Source organism: Eufriesea mexicana, unplaced genomic scaffold, assembly GCF_001483705.2.
Source record: "Eufriesea mexicana isolate 0111107269 unplaced genomic scaffold, ASM148370v2 scaffold2119, whole genome shotgun sequence".
NCBI lineage: Eukaryota > Metazoa > Arthropoda > Insecta > Hymenoptera > Apidae > Eufriesea > Eufriesea mexicana.
Window position 1 is genome coordinate 55,059 of NW_016910196.1, and position 16,595 is coordinate 71,653.

At 39.6% G+C, this 16,595-nt stretch overlaps 2 protein-coding genes across 3 annotated transcripts in view; one reads left to right on the forward strand and one right to left on the reverse strand.

Annotated features, from left to right (window-relative positions):
* The first annotated feature begins 422 nt into the window (after positions 1-422).
* LOC108549634 (acyl-CoA Delta(11) desaturase) lies at positions 423-7,888 on the forward strand. Its single transcript, XM_017903116.1, has 7 exons — positions 423-790; positions 1,441-1,643; positions 1,985-2,124; positions 2,395-2,525; positions 2,674-2,879; positions 3,809-3,991; positions 4,503-7,888. Exons 1-7 carry the CDS (start codon positions 683-685, stop codon positions 4,810-4,812), a joined length of 1,281 nt encoding a protein of 426 aa, XP_017758605.1. The 5' UTR covers positions 423-682; the 3' UTR covers positions 4,813-7,888.
* LOC108549635 (acyl-CoA Delta(11) desaturase) overlaps positions 7,846-16,595 on the reverse strand; it is a 23,316-nt gene continuing 14,566 nt past the window's right edge. For both annotated transcript variants that reach the window (XM_017903119.1, XM_017903117.1), the window contains exons 2-6: positions 12,632-12,852; positions 11,557-11,687; positions 10,056-10,261; positions 9,325-9,510; positions 7,846-9,250 (exon numbers count right to left, since the gene is read on the reverse strand). In XM_017903119.1, the coding sequence (XP_017758608.1) occupies positions 8,926-9,250; positions 9,325-9,510; positions 10,056-10,261; positions 11,557-11,687; positions 12,632-12,839 (1,056 nt within the window). In that variant the 5' untranslated portion in view covers positions 12,840-12,852 and the 3' untranslated portion in view covers positions 7,846-8,925. The remainder of the gene's footprint in view (positions 9,251-9,324; positions 9,511-10,055; positions 10,262-11,556; positions 11,688-12,631; positions 12,853-16,595) is intronic.

Here is a 16,595-nt window from a genome sequence, read left to right on the forward strand (position 1 = left end):
TAACCATAATTAAATATAAAGAAATAATACGAAGATACTGGTGCACGAGGTCTCAAAAAAAAAAGAAAAAAGAAAATATTAAAATAATTAGAAAAATTATTTTTCGAATATTAAAAAGTAACTATAGAAGATTCCAAAGAGGATAGCAACAAATCTCGAAAAAAGGAGAAAAAAAAAATATTAAATAATTAGAAAAATTATTTTTCGAATGCTAAAAAGTAACTATAGAAGATTTCAAAGAGGATAGCAACAAATCTCGAAAAAAGGAGAAAAAAAAAAATATTAAATAATTAGAAAAATTACTTTTCGAATGCTAAAAAGTAACTATAGAAGATTCCAAAGAGGATAGCAACGATACAAGGATACGAATGATGAACAGAGTATAGTAATTTCTTAATGCGATGTTCGAGGATCATTTTTCGTAAAATTTTTAATAAATCGAAAAATTGTTCCGTTCTGGTTTTCGAGAATGATTTGATCATACGAATTGTCGTTCAGCAAGAGTGTCAATGACTCACGACACTATGAGATCGAGGTATATTACCATCCTGATTTGAATTTTACTGAACTGTTGTATCCAGGACGTTCTTATAATCGAATCAAGGAAAAAGGGAATGGAAATAAAATATTAAAACGATAAATTCGTCAGCCGTGAAAATTCTGATGATTTTCTTTTGATCTGATGACGAAGCTGGATTATTCCACATGCCATTCGAACATAAGTCAACAACGAAACTTAATTGCTTATTCACTGCTAAGGATCATCGTTGGAAAAATACGTCGAAAACGCGTGAGTCGCGAAATAAACCTGATTTGTTACGTATTAACCAATAAATTCCCGCTTTTTCCTCGAGCGGATTAGTCTCTTTCTTCGCTTCCTCAATTATGAGCCGATATTTAATATTTTAAATTAGTAATTCCTAATAATTAATATAGTAATTCCTCGATTTCCCAAAATTGTTCAAAATATTCTCTAATCTAACTGTCTTAAACTGTCAGTCACGTCGTACACGTCTTCGAACGAGCAAGAAATCGGCTAGACTTGCCTAATTTCCAAACAATATCTCGCATAGCGACAGTGGCGCCACGACTAGCCACATTTGCATATAACCCGAATCTTTAAATTATATGAAAAATCACAGAGTTAGAACAAGCGATTGCTTCCAATCTCTACGATAAATTATTATTTTCCTCGTCATTATACCCCCATAATATTCTCAAATATTTGATCTCCCATATTTTGAAAAATCAAATTACCGATCTTTCATTGGAACTCCACGAGCTCGCTCTTTCGAATATTTCTTAATTTTCAAAATTAAAACAGCGAAACTTCTCCCCATCAACAATGAATCGATTAATCGATTAACTAAGTCTAGCGTAGTATTAAAATCTACATGCAGAAATTATTATAGAAAATCGTGAAACGATATGCAACAGTAGCCTGGACGATTTTTAAACGATTCCCCTGGAACGCTGCTCCAAATTGAACGACGCCAAAACAAAGGAAATGACGATGTTAAATCTTGGACGATAATGGAATTCGAACAAAGGCCAGGAGGTCGATCGACGAGGTCCGTACTTGGCATTTCTTTAAGCAGTTCTTTTCCGGCCTCCCAGAAGCGCGTTTCGTGCCACAGAAACAGGTAAATTCGACAGTCTGCATACGCGACTCGATCTCTCGAATTGCATCGCTTCCTCTTCCGAGCAGCTTCTTCCATCGTTCGCGATATTAGATATTAGAGAAATAGATTCTATAATTTCGTTTTAAAATTCTCTGCCACTTTCATTTCCACCTCGATTGGTATTCCAAACGTAATTTCATCGATTCTCGATTTTCCCGTTCTTCGTGGTCCTTCGACCAATCTTCGAGAATTCGGAGTGGCACCCAAACGCGGAAGCGAGAGAGAGGTTCGATGGTAAATCGGTAACCCGGTACCGCGATTCTTCGAACGGTGTATGTAACCTGTAATTTGTCGAGGAACAGGATGTCGGGCGAGAAGAAACCAGCGAAGAAGCAAGAAATGAAATGGGGGGCCGTTTTGTGGTACATTCATCTGCACGTTCTCGGAGTGTACGCCATCTGGTTGCTGTTCACGTCTGCAAAGTGGATGACGGTGTTCTATAGTAAGAAACTCCTCTGATACCCCTTTGTTTCTTGTCGAGTCCAGTGCACCATTGTTTCGGATTCGTGGTAAATTATCTTACAGTGTGCCATAGTCTTTTGGAAAATTTCGTGACCATTTGGAAGACAGGACAGATGTTTGTTTAGCTATCTTTCGTTGTTGGTTTATTCGTCAGTCTTTTGAATTCCACGCTGTAGTTTATTATCGTATTTTATTTTATTTTATTATTAGAAATATTTTTTTATTATATATTAATTAATCAATTTTGTAGCGTTGTTCATAACGGCTCTTGGTTGTCTGGGAGTGACAGCTGGGGCCCACAGATTGTGGGCTCACAGGTCGTACGAAGCTGAGGGGAAGCTTAGGCTCTTTCTCATGCTGGCTCACACCCTCGCAGGAGTGGTAGGTGTCTCAAGATAGGTATATTTAATAGCTACGTTGTGATTATGAACTTCCTAATGTAATCCATGTAGACAGGAAGCTGTTAGAGGTGATAGTTGCGAGTCTTTTAATATATAAAATAAAGGGACTGATCGAATATTATTCACAGGGCCCGATACATGACTGGGTGTTGTATCACAGGCTTCATCACAAGCATTACGGAACCGACAAAGATCCTTACAACCATAACAAGGGCTTTTTCTACAGTCATTACATAAGCAATGTCGCCACGCCGAATATGGACCTCGAAGAGATGAACCAAGAAGTGGACATGCGCGATATCCAGTTAGATCGCTACGTCTGGTTGCAGAAGAAGTACGATTTTTGTTTATTAACACGATTTTCGCTGTTAACCCCTTGGTTACTATGGGTGCCTATAGGCGCTTAGAAATTTTGCATTTGTGACACGAAGGGCGCCTATAGACGCTTAGAAATTTTGCATTTGTGACGCATAGGATGCTTATAGGCGCTTAGAAATTTTGCGTTTGTGACACATAGGGCGCCTATAGGCGCTTAGAAATTTTGCATTTGTGACACGAAGGGCGCCTATAGACGCTTAGAAATTTTGCATTTGTGACGCATATAGGCGCTTAGAAATTTTACGTTTGTGACACATAGGGCACCTATAGACGCTTAGAAATTTTGCGTTTGTGACACGAAGGGCGCCTATAGACGCTTGGAAATTTTGCATTTGTGACGCATAGGATGCTTATAGGCGCTTAGAAATTTTGCGTTTGTGACGCAAAGGGCGCCTATAGGCGCTTAGAAATTTTGCATTTGTGACACAAAGGGCGCCTATAGGCGTTTAGAAATTTTGCGTTTGTGACACGAAGGGCACCTATAGGCGCTCGACGTAGTTTGGCTTTCTGACACGGAGGGCGCTTGTTTTCACAAAAATGGCGCACGTCGTAACTCAATTCCTGCCGTGTGGTGCGGCTGCAATCAAAATCAAAATCTGCCCTAGTCAAGGGATTAAAAGCTATCCTCGTTTCCAAATTTCAAAACCTGCAAATTTTTCCAAGTCCCTTAAAGGATCGTTGATCTCCAAAATTTTACTCGAATTAATCTTCAGAATTACCTGGACGTCTCGCAAAATTTGCGTTACCATCTTCCAGAAATTAGCCTGAGCTTTCTGTGGCTACGCCTTTGCATAATTTCGCCTTTTATCGCCCGCCATTTTGCCAATGTTCTCCGAATTTTCCAATTGTCAGGATAGTTTCATCTTCTCTCCGTCTTATTCGCAGGTTCTATTGGCCGATATTTATAATATTCGGCTTAATACTACCACTGAACGCGCCTTTGGAGTACTGGGACGAGTCGATGACCGAGACCATACTAATCGCAGGACTATTGCGGTTTGCCATCACGGCGAACGCGTCCTGGCTGGTGAACAGTGCACGCCTGGTCTGGAGCTTGCAACAGCAAAAGTTAATGCTCTTTTCAGATACCTGTAGCCTATTGTACAAGTTGTTCTTTAAGATGCCTGGTAGCCATGGCACTGTCGTCATTGACGGTGACGGGCTCCACGTGAAATAAACGTGTCAGTAGTATTTCATCAGGGCCAAAGAACTCGTTGATTAAAATACAGCAAAACTTGACTGGAAAATTGTGTTGTTCAATCGTCAACTTTATATTCGTCGTCTCAATTTTTCCAATATCTCGACACTTTCTAATATACATATATATTCGTACTAGCTACGAAGTGACGTCTGCATGATGAATTGACGAAGTTAAATAATAAGTAAAGCGAATATTTAATAATCATATGAAAAATTCTCGATGCTATTGACAGAGAAATATTTTTCTCCAATTATCTAAGAAATATATAGCAATAGGTTATAGTATGCGCGTACATGGAGATCGAAGCAAACGTCCATGATTGAATTCCACGAATCGCAACTCGAAGGGAACAAGTTATTAATATACTCACGATTTCAGGACTTCTAAGGAGGACATCAGTGTTTTCTTCTTGTCAAAATCCAATTGGCCTGCGTATCACTACATGATCCCATGGGACTGGCAAACCGGCGAGTTTGGCACCTACCGAGCCGGCTGCACCACGTTCTTCATCAAGATGTGGTACGAGCTTGGTCTGGTCACCCTTCTGCTGACGGTTGACACCGAGGATGTGAGGAACATGCTTCACGGACTGAGCCAGAAGAAAATGCCACTCGATAGTTCCCTCGAGAAGCTGAAAGAGAAATCCATGTACAATGCGAGGAAGAACAAATTATTGCCTGCATTGTGAATTGAAAATGCAAGGCTGTTAGACCTGTCGTGGCTCAGAATGGCCTTCGATGCTGGTCCCCATTGAACGATTCTGTCATTAAGCTTCTTTCCAGGTGATTCTGAGTGTCGACAAGTCGTTTAGGATGTTACTCGTTGATGAATGTGAACCTCTGTTGTGTTCTGATAATAATAATTATTTGGTCGTTTCATAATCACGCTGAGTTGCATCGATCATAGTAATTTCGGACACAGAGCAGAAACGTGTATCTGTAGTTGAGAAAATCTCCATTTTAATTCGAGACTTGGGAAGTAATATCGTCGTGAATAGACTGATTGGTACCAGAAGAAAGATATAGCAGTGTTACGCAAGAGTGTAGTGATGTGTATTGCGCGTTCGAGAGAAGAAGGCACAGTCTTTATATCCTTACGAGTAATTAACTCCGTTGATTCTTCTTTGATCAGAGAAAAAGGTGATCGATGATCTTCGTCATCATCTTCCATCAATAGCATTCACTGTTTATGATGATGGGAGTGTCAGTGGAGGATATAAACACTCTGTGCCTTCTTGCATTATAGATAAAATAAGGCTAATAAAATTCGCAATTGTTATTATTCTTATTAATTTTTATGAATTAAGATAAGGGAAGAAACGAGACTCGAGTATTATCTCGAGACTGATGTTCAAGTATAACTACCGATTACAATGATATCAAATGAAATCACTTCTCTTGGTTCTGGTAACAAAACAGCATATATTTGTCTCTTAAAACCTAGTAACATCATACTCTTGTTCGAAGCTAAGGTTACATCTTAAAGTTAATATCAGAGAATTCGTCGTAGAGTTTACGTTCGTGAATGGAGATGTTTGTACGTCTTGGATAAAACTCGTGTGTAATTACAATAGTGTCCTGATAGTGGACGCGGGTCGCCGCCATATTGTCTACTGACGAGAAATGGTATGGTTTCTTAGGTATTGGCATTGCTTTATTTTTCCTGTTTGCTTCGTTACTATTCGATAGAAATGGATGATAGTAAACTAAACTGTCAGTGTAGTAAAACTATGATTACAGTGGAGGTAGAGGATTTGTCTTGCGACTAATAAACATTCTGTCAGAACAATGAAATAAATAAATTCTTATTTGAACGGGTACATCGATATGCATTCTTCAGATGTCTCGTAAATTGTCAAAATTTATCGAACTCCATATTTCCGTATAATAAAAGTATAAACCAATAATCTTGGTAATTCATAAACCTAATCGTCACAAAGCTCGTCCATGCTCCTGGAGATAGTAAGGATGACTCTGTGCCTACTACAGAGGCAACAGAGCGTCTACTAACGGGGCACTATTGTACTTTATGCAAAAAGTCATGGACGATCTCACTTTTCTTCACTTTCCTTCACTTTCCTTCGTATCAGCTGCTCGTCTATGTACGTCTCTGATCTGTGTGGCTCCACTCCGCTAGCAAAATACATATTGACGTATTTTGTACTCCTAAACAAAGACTCGGATGAAAGAATTGAGAGTAGTTGAAGAGCGAAGGTTTAATCAAAGGATAGATATAACTACTGGGTAAATAAATTGTTTCATTAGATATGTTTCATAATGAGAATATTTTTCTAGGATTCAATAAAAAATCGTGAACAAACACTTTGTGTTCCCACAACAAAATGATACAAATTTCAGTAGAGTAGACCTCTCGGATGCTTTCAATAACAATAAAAGAATTTACCAAGTTCTACCTAAACTTTTCTGCATTTTGCGATTATCATCGTGGAGAGAATTCTTTTCGAGGAATCTATTTAGCCAATCCCTTGATTTCCGATACGGTGTAGGATGAAATCTTTAGGATGGAATTGGTTAGGAACCACCGGTGAATGTGACGAGCGCCCTCGGTGGCTAAACTTGTCCAAAGTAAGAGGTTCGAGTAGAAAACTGACAGTCATTTACATAACATTAAGCGTACAATGTTTTTTCTTTGTTTTTTGATTTTTTTTTCCTTTTTTTGTCTTTTTTTACAATGTTTCCTTGCAATCGGTTATCTTGCAAATAATCGTACAAATATACATATGTAAATCGCTGCAGCGCACAGCGTGTTTTCTTAAAGGTACCAAAAGCCACGCTGATCCTTAAATCAACCGACATCATCTTTTTTTCCTTTTTTACAATCACGCTCTTTTTATTCGCTACAACAAAGAGTGTCGTCGAGTACAAATATTCAATGTTATTCATGCGCTAGTCTCTAAGGATCCCGGAAAATAAGTTAAAAAGATATGATATCCCTATTTGTTTTTTTTTCCTTTTTTTATTCTTTTAACCTCAGAAAGCGTGAAATTGTCACTTCTACGTTTAGGAAGCTTTGATAAATCTCTCACAATTCTCTCTCATTGTGACTATATTCCTTCAGGCTCAACATCATCGAAGAAATAAACTGTGACATCTTTCGTGATCGTATAAATTCCATAGAGAAATTAAAACGTTAATTTCCCAAAATAAAAAGAACGCTGCTTTCTACGATACGCATAGAAAAAGAATCTTTAGTAGTTGCTCTTGACAACGAATATCGAAATTAATTTTTCATTGCATTCAACAGAAGCATTTGATAAGAAGCAAAAAATAAAGGAAAAAATTGTGAGCAAAAGAAACGAAAATTACTGGATGGCAAATGGAATAGAGCCTTGTGCTTTGCGTTCTCTGTCGAAGCTTTCGCTTTCTAGGGTTAAATTCGACCGAATAACAAATACAAGATGAATGAGGGAAAGGAGAAAATGAGATATGACTGAATTTCTACGTTTCGATAATCGATAAACGCGATTACAAAGTAAGATTTATGTCGGATCGTGACTAAATGCTCGGACGAGAATATGGAAAAGAAGACAAAGAGAGAAGGAGGAAGAAAAGAAAGGGTACTTACTACAAAGTGACATGCTTAGCGATGCTTTTCAAGCAGTGAGTACAAACATCTTGGAAGGAGTTCAGGAACAACGTTAAAAGGTAAAGAGAAAAAGGAAAGAGGGCGAGAAAGAAAATCTAACAATGTGGCTCAACGAGAAAGAGTAACGCGAAATCTTCGATTTGTCATTGACACGTGCGAAAACAGGAATCGAACAAATGATTATTGTCGTACCGAAATGATGACTATAATTAACAATGACGTTCTCGACGAGGTTTCACTCGATTCAATCGTTTGCTTTCAACAAAACATTTAACGCGTCCTGGTTGTACGGCCATTGTAACAAACGTCCAACTCGCGTCGACGGAATGTTTTGTTTTTCAAAGATATCTTTTCATCCTTGACGATCCCTATGTCTGTACGATACTCGGGACTGTCGGACGATATGGTAAAAACCTAAAGAAAAGAATTCCTTTAATAACAGAATTCACGTAGTGATTCGATCGAAGGGAAAAGTCGGAGGTTTCGGTCGGGGACCTCCACCACTGTGGACACTGTGAAACAATCTAACGAGCTGGAATAAGGAAGAATATTTTCAGGCTTTGGAATACAATATTCGAGACGAACGTCGCGCGCGATTCTATCGATGCGATCTAGAACGTCGTTAAAGTGTCTGAACGAAGTGCTTTTGATTTGCCCTCGGAATCAAAAAGGACATTTAGAACCCGCCAAATGACCTATCAAATCAGTCGCGTAATCGTAATGTCGGCCGCATTCAATTCAGCCTATCCCTCGATCAATAAACATCTCTTATCTTGTAGAAACCGATATTCACAGCACGTATACTATTACCCTAAGCTACTCTTATAATAAAATAGGACTAATAAAATAGAATAAAGATTTCCATTCGATAGTAACACGTGGTTTTGTGCATATATCCAGGCAGAACGAAAAATCTTAGTGCATTAACCATTCTTGGTGGAAACACACAACGAAACGATGTACAAATGTTTTATTCTTAATCGTGAACCGATCTCGGTGAAAAACTGTGTATATCCAATGCTGATATAACCGGGTGAACAAAAATATTAAGTGATATTCCAAATGTTTCGATTGATTCCCGGATATTCTACCCCTTTTATATAGAACTGTACAAAGAAGCGGGCCGTTGTTCGATATTTTAGTCGACCAAACGAACGGACGATCAGCCCTGCAATATAAACGTGTCTAATGATCCTTAATGATCTTTCTTCAGAGTGTGCGTCACCATCGTTATGTCTCTGTCTTTTTGCGTCTGATCTTTATCACCCCAACCCCACACATCGTGACTTCCGTCGCCGGTTCTATCCACTCGCTTCTGCACTATGTCTCTGGGAACGATTTTCAGATCGTATGCTAATCCAAGTTTCGCGCAAGCGTCGATAAAGGCTGTGGTAAAATTGAACTTGTAGTTGCCCAGCTCAGCCGTCTTGTAGTCCCATGGGAAAACGTGGTGATAATTATGCCAACCCTCGCCGAACGCGGTTAAGGCCACTGCTTTGTTCTCCGCTGGATTGATAAACCTGTACAAATCATCATACCGCACGATTAATCCTTCATCCATTACTAACAATCAATCGTAAGATACGATATTAACCTGTCGTATGGCTTGTTACCAAACAGATGAGCCGCAGAGTTGACCAGCCAAGTCATATTCAACGTGAAAACGTAACGCAAAATAGTAGGGATGTAATAAGCGTTCAACCATGTCTCGTTCCAGAAGTAGACTGGAATTATAGTTGGTACGATGAAGCATAACAGAGGCATAAGAATCAAGTAGTACCTGCAACAACACGTTACGAAGCATTAGGAACTTTATTCGCTTAATTTACTTTATGCCTATTTAATCGTTTATCTTTTCTTTTCTAGCGACCAACGTTCGCACCCTCATTGCTGGATGGAAAATGGAGGTTCGAGGTCTCCTCGATCTCTCATAAATACAAGTTCCTATGCTACCTAAGTACCCCGTCTAAGACCGGACCTGCTAGAACGACATGTCCACTAGCAGGCCCAGGTCCAAACGCATCCCTTCCTTGCATCCTTCTACCTGCTACATATCATAGTACTACGATATCATCAGGATACCAACCGCGGCAACACAATAGGGAACCGCAAGACTAGAAAAACACCCCCGTTTGAGCGACCCCCGCGCTTTGTTCTTCCCCTATCCGAGATATGTCTCTTTCTAATTGAAAACTTGACACAATACGATCAATTCTTCTCAAAGCCTCGAATCGATCTCGACAAAATCTTATTACACAGCATAGGAGGAAGGTCTGATTTTCCGCTTCATCGGATGGAGAAAGGGCGTCGATAAAGGGTACCCACTTTTTCTGGAACGCCAATATAGGATTTTTCTTCAGGTCATTGAGATCGATTCCTTTGCCTTTCTCCTTGATGTCAGGGTGCTTCTTGCAGAGGAGCCAGCCGACGTGCGCGAAGAAGAATCCCCTCTTCGCGTTATGGGGGTCCGCGTCCGTCTCGCTGTATTTATGGTGAAGTCTGTGATCCCGGGCCCAATCGATAGCCGCATCCTGTCGATAACGAACGTAAATATTAAAAATAAATAAATCAATTTAATCTCGTCGCTCTAATTGGACGAGGTACCGGACACTCTAATATTCGATCTTCGATCTAATTAGCTGACTCTTTTGAAGTGAAGTGCCCGTTTGTAACCGCTTGAAACCGGTCCATACGCTTGCGTTCCATCGATCGGGAAAATACTCGAGATGCTGGAACACATTCGTATGGGAACAATGGGGAAAACGAAAGATTTGACTTGAAATTTAATTGGAAGAAAAGTAGACGAAAATTTTGAAATTGGAGAGCGCTCGAATCAAAATTTCGAACTTCTGCTGATCGTAATAATTCTTCGTTCCGGTTATTATTTATTTCCAGAAAAATTAACAATTTTATATTGGTAATTAAATAATTAACCCTTTCGCTGCTACGGGTGACTATAGTCACCGGCCACAAAAATTGAGCAAAAACTTAAGACAAGTGCGTCTCAGCTCTCAACTCTCCTCGCAAAGAATTGCAAATTCTATTACGATGGTCAGTTTTTTCTTTTTTTTTATTCTACGAAGGATTTACGTCAAAAGACCGAGTGCTAAATTCGAATGCTAATGCTAAATGCAAGACCGAATTGCACTATCGTAATGTTACCATCTTTGACACGTCGTTTCGCTCAACGGGAGAGAGACTTGGAATAATTTTAAGAAAATCATCGTGTATAAAAGTAAAGGCAGTCATGCTCAAAGTTTGTGGTTACAGAGTGACACGTTAAACGACGAATGAATTGCATCGAAAATTATACACGACAATCGCGTTCACCAGAAGCATCATCCGGAAAAATTTAACGACGTCGAGATATCGAACATCGGATATCGTTCTTTCACAGCGATGCGACATCCAAGAGCTTATTGTGAGCTAGAGAGCTGCTCCGCTGAATTCATCGAAAAGCTCTCTTTGTTACGAACGAAGTACAAAAGAGGCCAGAATTTAACCACCGAAAGCAACTCGTTTGCCTTACGTCCAATGGCTTATTAATTCCGATGCTTCTTCGTTCGACAATTATGCCATATCTACTCGGTTCAAGCAAGATTAATTACCAAACCAGTCGAGAACGTACTGCGAACGAGTCTTTCGTTTTCGTGCTAGTAAAATTGCGCAACTCCAGCCAGACGAGTCGATAGCAGAGGGCTCAAGGGTCGTTCAACGTCTGGGTGATAATTTCGCTACTTTTTCCTCCAATCGCGTAACAGGACGGTGGTACGATTCCCTGAAGGACAACATTGATCAATTACTTAATCACGAATCGATCGCTTACCTGGAATGCTATGGTATTGAAGATCATCAATACGAACTCCATAGGCCACTTCGCCTTGTAAGATCGGTGTGCCCATAATCTGTGAGCGCCAGCCGTGATTCCAATGCCGCTGCATACATACAAAATAAAGGCTGGAAAACGTAAACGAGAGTTGAAGAGTATCAATTCATCTCGAAGAGTACTAAATCTTAAATTAAACGTATCTCTACACGTGGAAGACGTTCCACTTTTTCGTCGTCATGGCTCTACGTGACACGTGACTCTCAAGTCTAATGATCGATAAGGATGGACTATTACATCACCATTATGTCTGGATAAATAATTATTCGGTACAAGTAGTAGTCCCGTATAATCAAGACCAAAGTCGACGGTAACCCTACAATTTGCTCGTGACAATGATCGAGTGCCTAATTATACATATATCTGGACTAATAATAAAAATAATTAGCGTGGACGGTATCGCGGAAAGAAGGCTTTTCGAAACACGGAAATCTGCGTGCATCAACAGGTGTGCAATCCAACGCTTTGTCGATGCTTGCTATTATTCCCCGCTTTTTCCAGACAATTAATTAACGCTGACTGAATTATTCATGCAAGGCAAGGCTTCCCCGATACAAGGCCTATCGAACGACGTTCGGCTTCTTCAAATTTCGCGTCCGAAACGTGTTTCAATTATCGTCAAATTTATCTCGCGATTCGTACACCAAGCTGTACCATCGTTTCGGACTTTCATTCCAGAGTCCTCTATCCTGGTTGTCCCTCTTTGGTCAACGAATAGTAATAACAGTTAGACCCGGACACGTTAGTAAGAGAAGCTAGACTTTGAATCTTGGCAATTTCGTCGATAAAGTCCATCCTTATCGCGTTCATCGGCTCGTCGCAATCTTTACCACGAGCTCCACCACGCAACGGGTTCGAGTACGAAGCTGAACCACGGAATTAATCGGGAGTATATCGGTTCGGAGATAAGCCGAACACACGTACGGTTGTTAACTCGTTGACGGGTCAAAAGGCTGGGACCTCGGTTGCGAAACGCGACCGATCACCGACTGGCCATTTTGATGCTTTCACTCACCGAACAGGCACGTCAAAATCTTGGCCGATGTGAAAGCGAGATACAGCCCGAAAAGGGCGCCTAGATGAAGATACCCGAAGATGATCACGTTCCTCCACACGATGTGTCTCACGTATTTCTTCTTAGGTGTGTCGATCATCCCGTTTTCCTCTAGGTTGTCACCCTCGGACAAAATGCCGGACGGGGTGCTCGTTATGTTGGGCGCCATTTTTCCTTCTTTTCTGCAAACCAACGGACGAAGGCATCGTTAGTGTAACGAAAAAAGGGAATTTTCTATAGCAATTTTTTAAAAATTGTGACTTCGAGAAAACGTAACTATTATTATTGTTGTTGTTATTATTGTTATTATTGTTATTATTGTATACCTCCCTCGGAAGGAAGGTATATAACGAATTAGGATCGTGATGGCCAAATTTTATCACGACAGGGATCATACCAGCCTTGACGACTATATCTTTCACGAAACTGGTATTTCTTACGTAAGTTTCAGTATCAATATTTATAGTTGCGTAATACACAGGCTTTTTTTTCTTCTTTTTTCACCAATTAATTAGTAATAATCTTGGTAGAAGGTTATTAAATTCGACGGGTAGCAACGTTGCTCGGAGACGTTTTAATTTCCATTTTCGATAAACAAAAATTTCGAAAACGGGCGAGAAATATTTCTCGTGGAATTTTTGCTTGCACGAACGACTCCGTGAATAAATCTCGCGGTATCCGATCTCGGTGTTTCTCGTTTCAACGTTCAGATTCGTGTATATCTGTTCCGCTGAATCGGACGTTGACGAGAGGTTAACCAGCGTCGATAAATGAACGATTGCATAACAAGCGCTATATAAATCAAAGGAGATTCTGGTGCCGAATAATTATTAGTGGATCAAACAGAATTTATCGATAAGTATACATTTTCGAGATACGATTGCTACGGGGGCCACACGTGGAGACAGAGCTGATCCTCGACTCCTAAAGATTTCGCAATTTCTCTGTCCTCCGCGAGTTCGATTAAACGATTAAATATTCCAGCAATCCAAGGATTAACCAAAGCCGATCAAAGTTTGACTCTCGAAAGTTTCGGAATCCAGCAGCGGCTTTTGACGTGGAAACATTTCAAATCGCGAACGACCGAACGAATTAAATCACGTTTCGCGAAACGAACGAACGAACAATGTCAGTTTGACGTAAGAACGATCGATAATTGTTGCCCCGATTATTCGACTCGTTACGATTGCAAGAGCTGCATAACGGAATGAAACGCGGCTGTACCAGTATAACCGTAATGTTCAAACCAATGTCAATCGTGGAATCGCCAATTTCGCGTTGTCTGATTAATAATCTTTAATTGCGAATCGTGAATCCAGGGATCTGGAACTTTCAAGTAGTCGTGTGGCGACTTTAAAAATGTTTCTCGACGATTTTGTCGGAATATTTTCGTATTCCTCGCGATATTCTTCGCCATCTTCTTCACATACTTTTGGCATATTTTTGCCATTTTTGCCATATTTTTCTCGTATTTTTCTCGTATTTTTCACGATGTTTTGCGATGATTTTCTGGACAAAGTTGGAATGTATGTAAACGCGGCGTAACGTTGAACGTTTCATCGTCGATGGACGATATTTGCCGATGTTTTTAAAAACCTTTCAGCTGAAGACAAGCATGTTTTTCAGGTTAGAGGTTCGAAGAGAGGTGAAGAGGGGTCGAGAACGAGGAACATTCGTGGTACAGAATTTTTTAACGACGAAGAATAATTTCGAACGTTAAGCATGGAACGTTAGGGGGGAAAAGGATTCCAGAAATAAGCGCGGAGACTGAACGATGGCCCACGATAACCGTGTTCGTGAGAGGGTAAAAGCTCACGAGGGTGAGTGCGTTCCTAAGAGTTTTTAAAGGATAAAACAGAGGGACTCGATATTTCGCGTATCCTTGCCGTTCTTCGCCCATTTTCTCGTGGTTATAATCTATCAGATAGTTTTTAGGAATTTAAAACGCAAATGGAAAATATTAACCGTGGCAGAGACGCCATTTTGTTGGCTATCGAATGATCCTAGCTATCTTCGCGAACTTTGCGCATTATTTATCGATGGTAAAAGCTAATTACATTGTTATTAGTAGAGTCTTGCTATTTTTACTCGATGTCTCGTATTACATTAGAATTCATTTGATTTTATTTTCAAATTTTCCAATTCGAAGTCCAAATTAAAATACGAAATCGCGATTTGCGCAGGAAAAGTAATATTTCACGTAAACCATAAATAACATTTTGAATATTTTCTTTGGGTCGTCTGTGAAAATCCATAGTATCCCAATTTTTACGACTCTGAAATAGGATTACGAAATAAAGCTGTGATACGCGGTTAATGCGTGTCAATCCGATGTTTTGCGTGGCGTTAAATTTAACAGCGAGTATACTCAACGTTCCAGAGAAGAAAGGGAAGAAATAATAGCGAAGAAATATTACACGAATTCCATCTATTTATTTTCCTTCGTTCGTCACTCGTTAGTCATCTTCGTAGATGTACACGAAGCAAAGTTACGTAGACAGATTGAAAAACAAATCATTATTTATACAAGACAGTGATATAATTCTCTCTCGTAGCTCTTTAATAATGCAATTTTTTCATTATTCCGACTAAAAAAAGTTTCTTTAAACACGTTCCTCGTACTTGTTTGTCGGCATTAATCACTTAACGTATGTTAAGAAATTCTTTATATATTCTACTTTATCGTGCATATATCAGACGATATAGTCGATTTTCGGAATTACATTGGCCACTATTACTCCAATGGGAATAGCACACACCACGCTATCCACCAAAGACACAACAACTCTTCAAATTTCTCACGAGACGAATTGCAGGAAAATATTTTAGGGGTTAATAAAAAAAAAAAGAAAAAAATTGGCCACTGATATTAATATAGGATTAAATTATATTAGAAAAACGTATTAGGAAAACTTTCCCGATGCGAGGAGAAAAAAGACAGAAAAATCGAGGAATCAGCTGTGGATCTTGACTTCGAATTAACTCTCGAAGAAATTCGAATATTGCTGATTAAAATTCGAAAACACGTCGCGATTCCATTTTCCACATTTATACAGCGGTATGCCAGTAAGTACGTTGTACTGCTCCCGGCCAATCAGATACGTTGGAAGTTGAAAAATTTCGACACGAAGATAACGTATAATCTAAGTAGCAACTTTGACCGACACGAATAAATCACGCGTGCCGATAAAGGATTACGCCAATGTGCACGAAATTATTCGCAAACCGTGATTACGCTAAATTATTTCGCGTCCCTGTCGCAAGGATTGTGAAAAATCGTACTACTGAAACGGGTCGGCGACAGAGAGCGATTCCTATTGCGAAGCTGGAATAAAACGAACCCGTCATAGTTCCTAGAAATTTGTAAACATCCATTAGCGTTTTCACGCGAGAGGATAAGACGATTTATGCATGAGCGTTTACCGAAACAACTTCTCACCTTTCTAACCCTCGTGATAATTAATACATATGAACTAAACGAATACTATTCCTAGAACCTTTTTGCATCACACTGAGATGAACTGTGATCTAGATAAACTACGATGGTTTTAGACGTAAGCGTTCTTTCCGCGAACACCGACGATGCGAGCAAGGAAAAGAAAACGTTGATGAAACATAGTTAGCTACCAGCCGAACAAAATTTTCGTGGAAATTTATGAAATTCCTGCTATGCTGTTACTTATCAGTCACTCGAATACGAAAATACTTATTTTTAGAATATAACAGCGATTCCATGCCGATAACAGCATCGAGAATTAATTGCGATCCCTTAAAACAAGCTTGCTATCAGAGATCTCGATCAGTCCTTCGAGTAATCGCTTTAATAACATCGATTGCTTCGAAATCGCCTGTATGTGGTCGGAAAACTCAGCAGAGAATGACCCATTTACCTACTCTCCGAGGAAAATAAATACAAAGCCATAAA

Excerpts from the sequence above, each read along its gene's own strand:
- LOC108549634 (XM_017903116.1), top strand. The coding sequence starts at position 683 with ATGACGAAGCTGGATTATTCCACATGCCATTCGAACATAAGTCAACAA. Across the intron at positions 2,526-2,673 it reads CTCACACCCTCGCAGGAGTG|GGCCCGATACATGACTGGGT; the intron begins GTAGGTGTCTCA and ends TATTATTCACAG. Across the intron at positions 2,880-3,808 it reads TACGTCTGGTTGCAGAAGAA|GTTCTATTGGCCGATATTTA; the intron begins GTACGATTTTTG and ends TCTTATTCGCAG.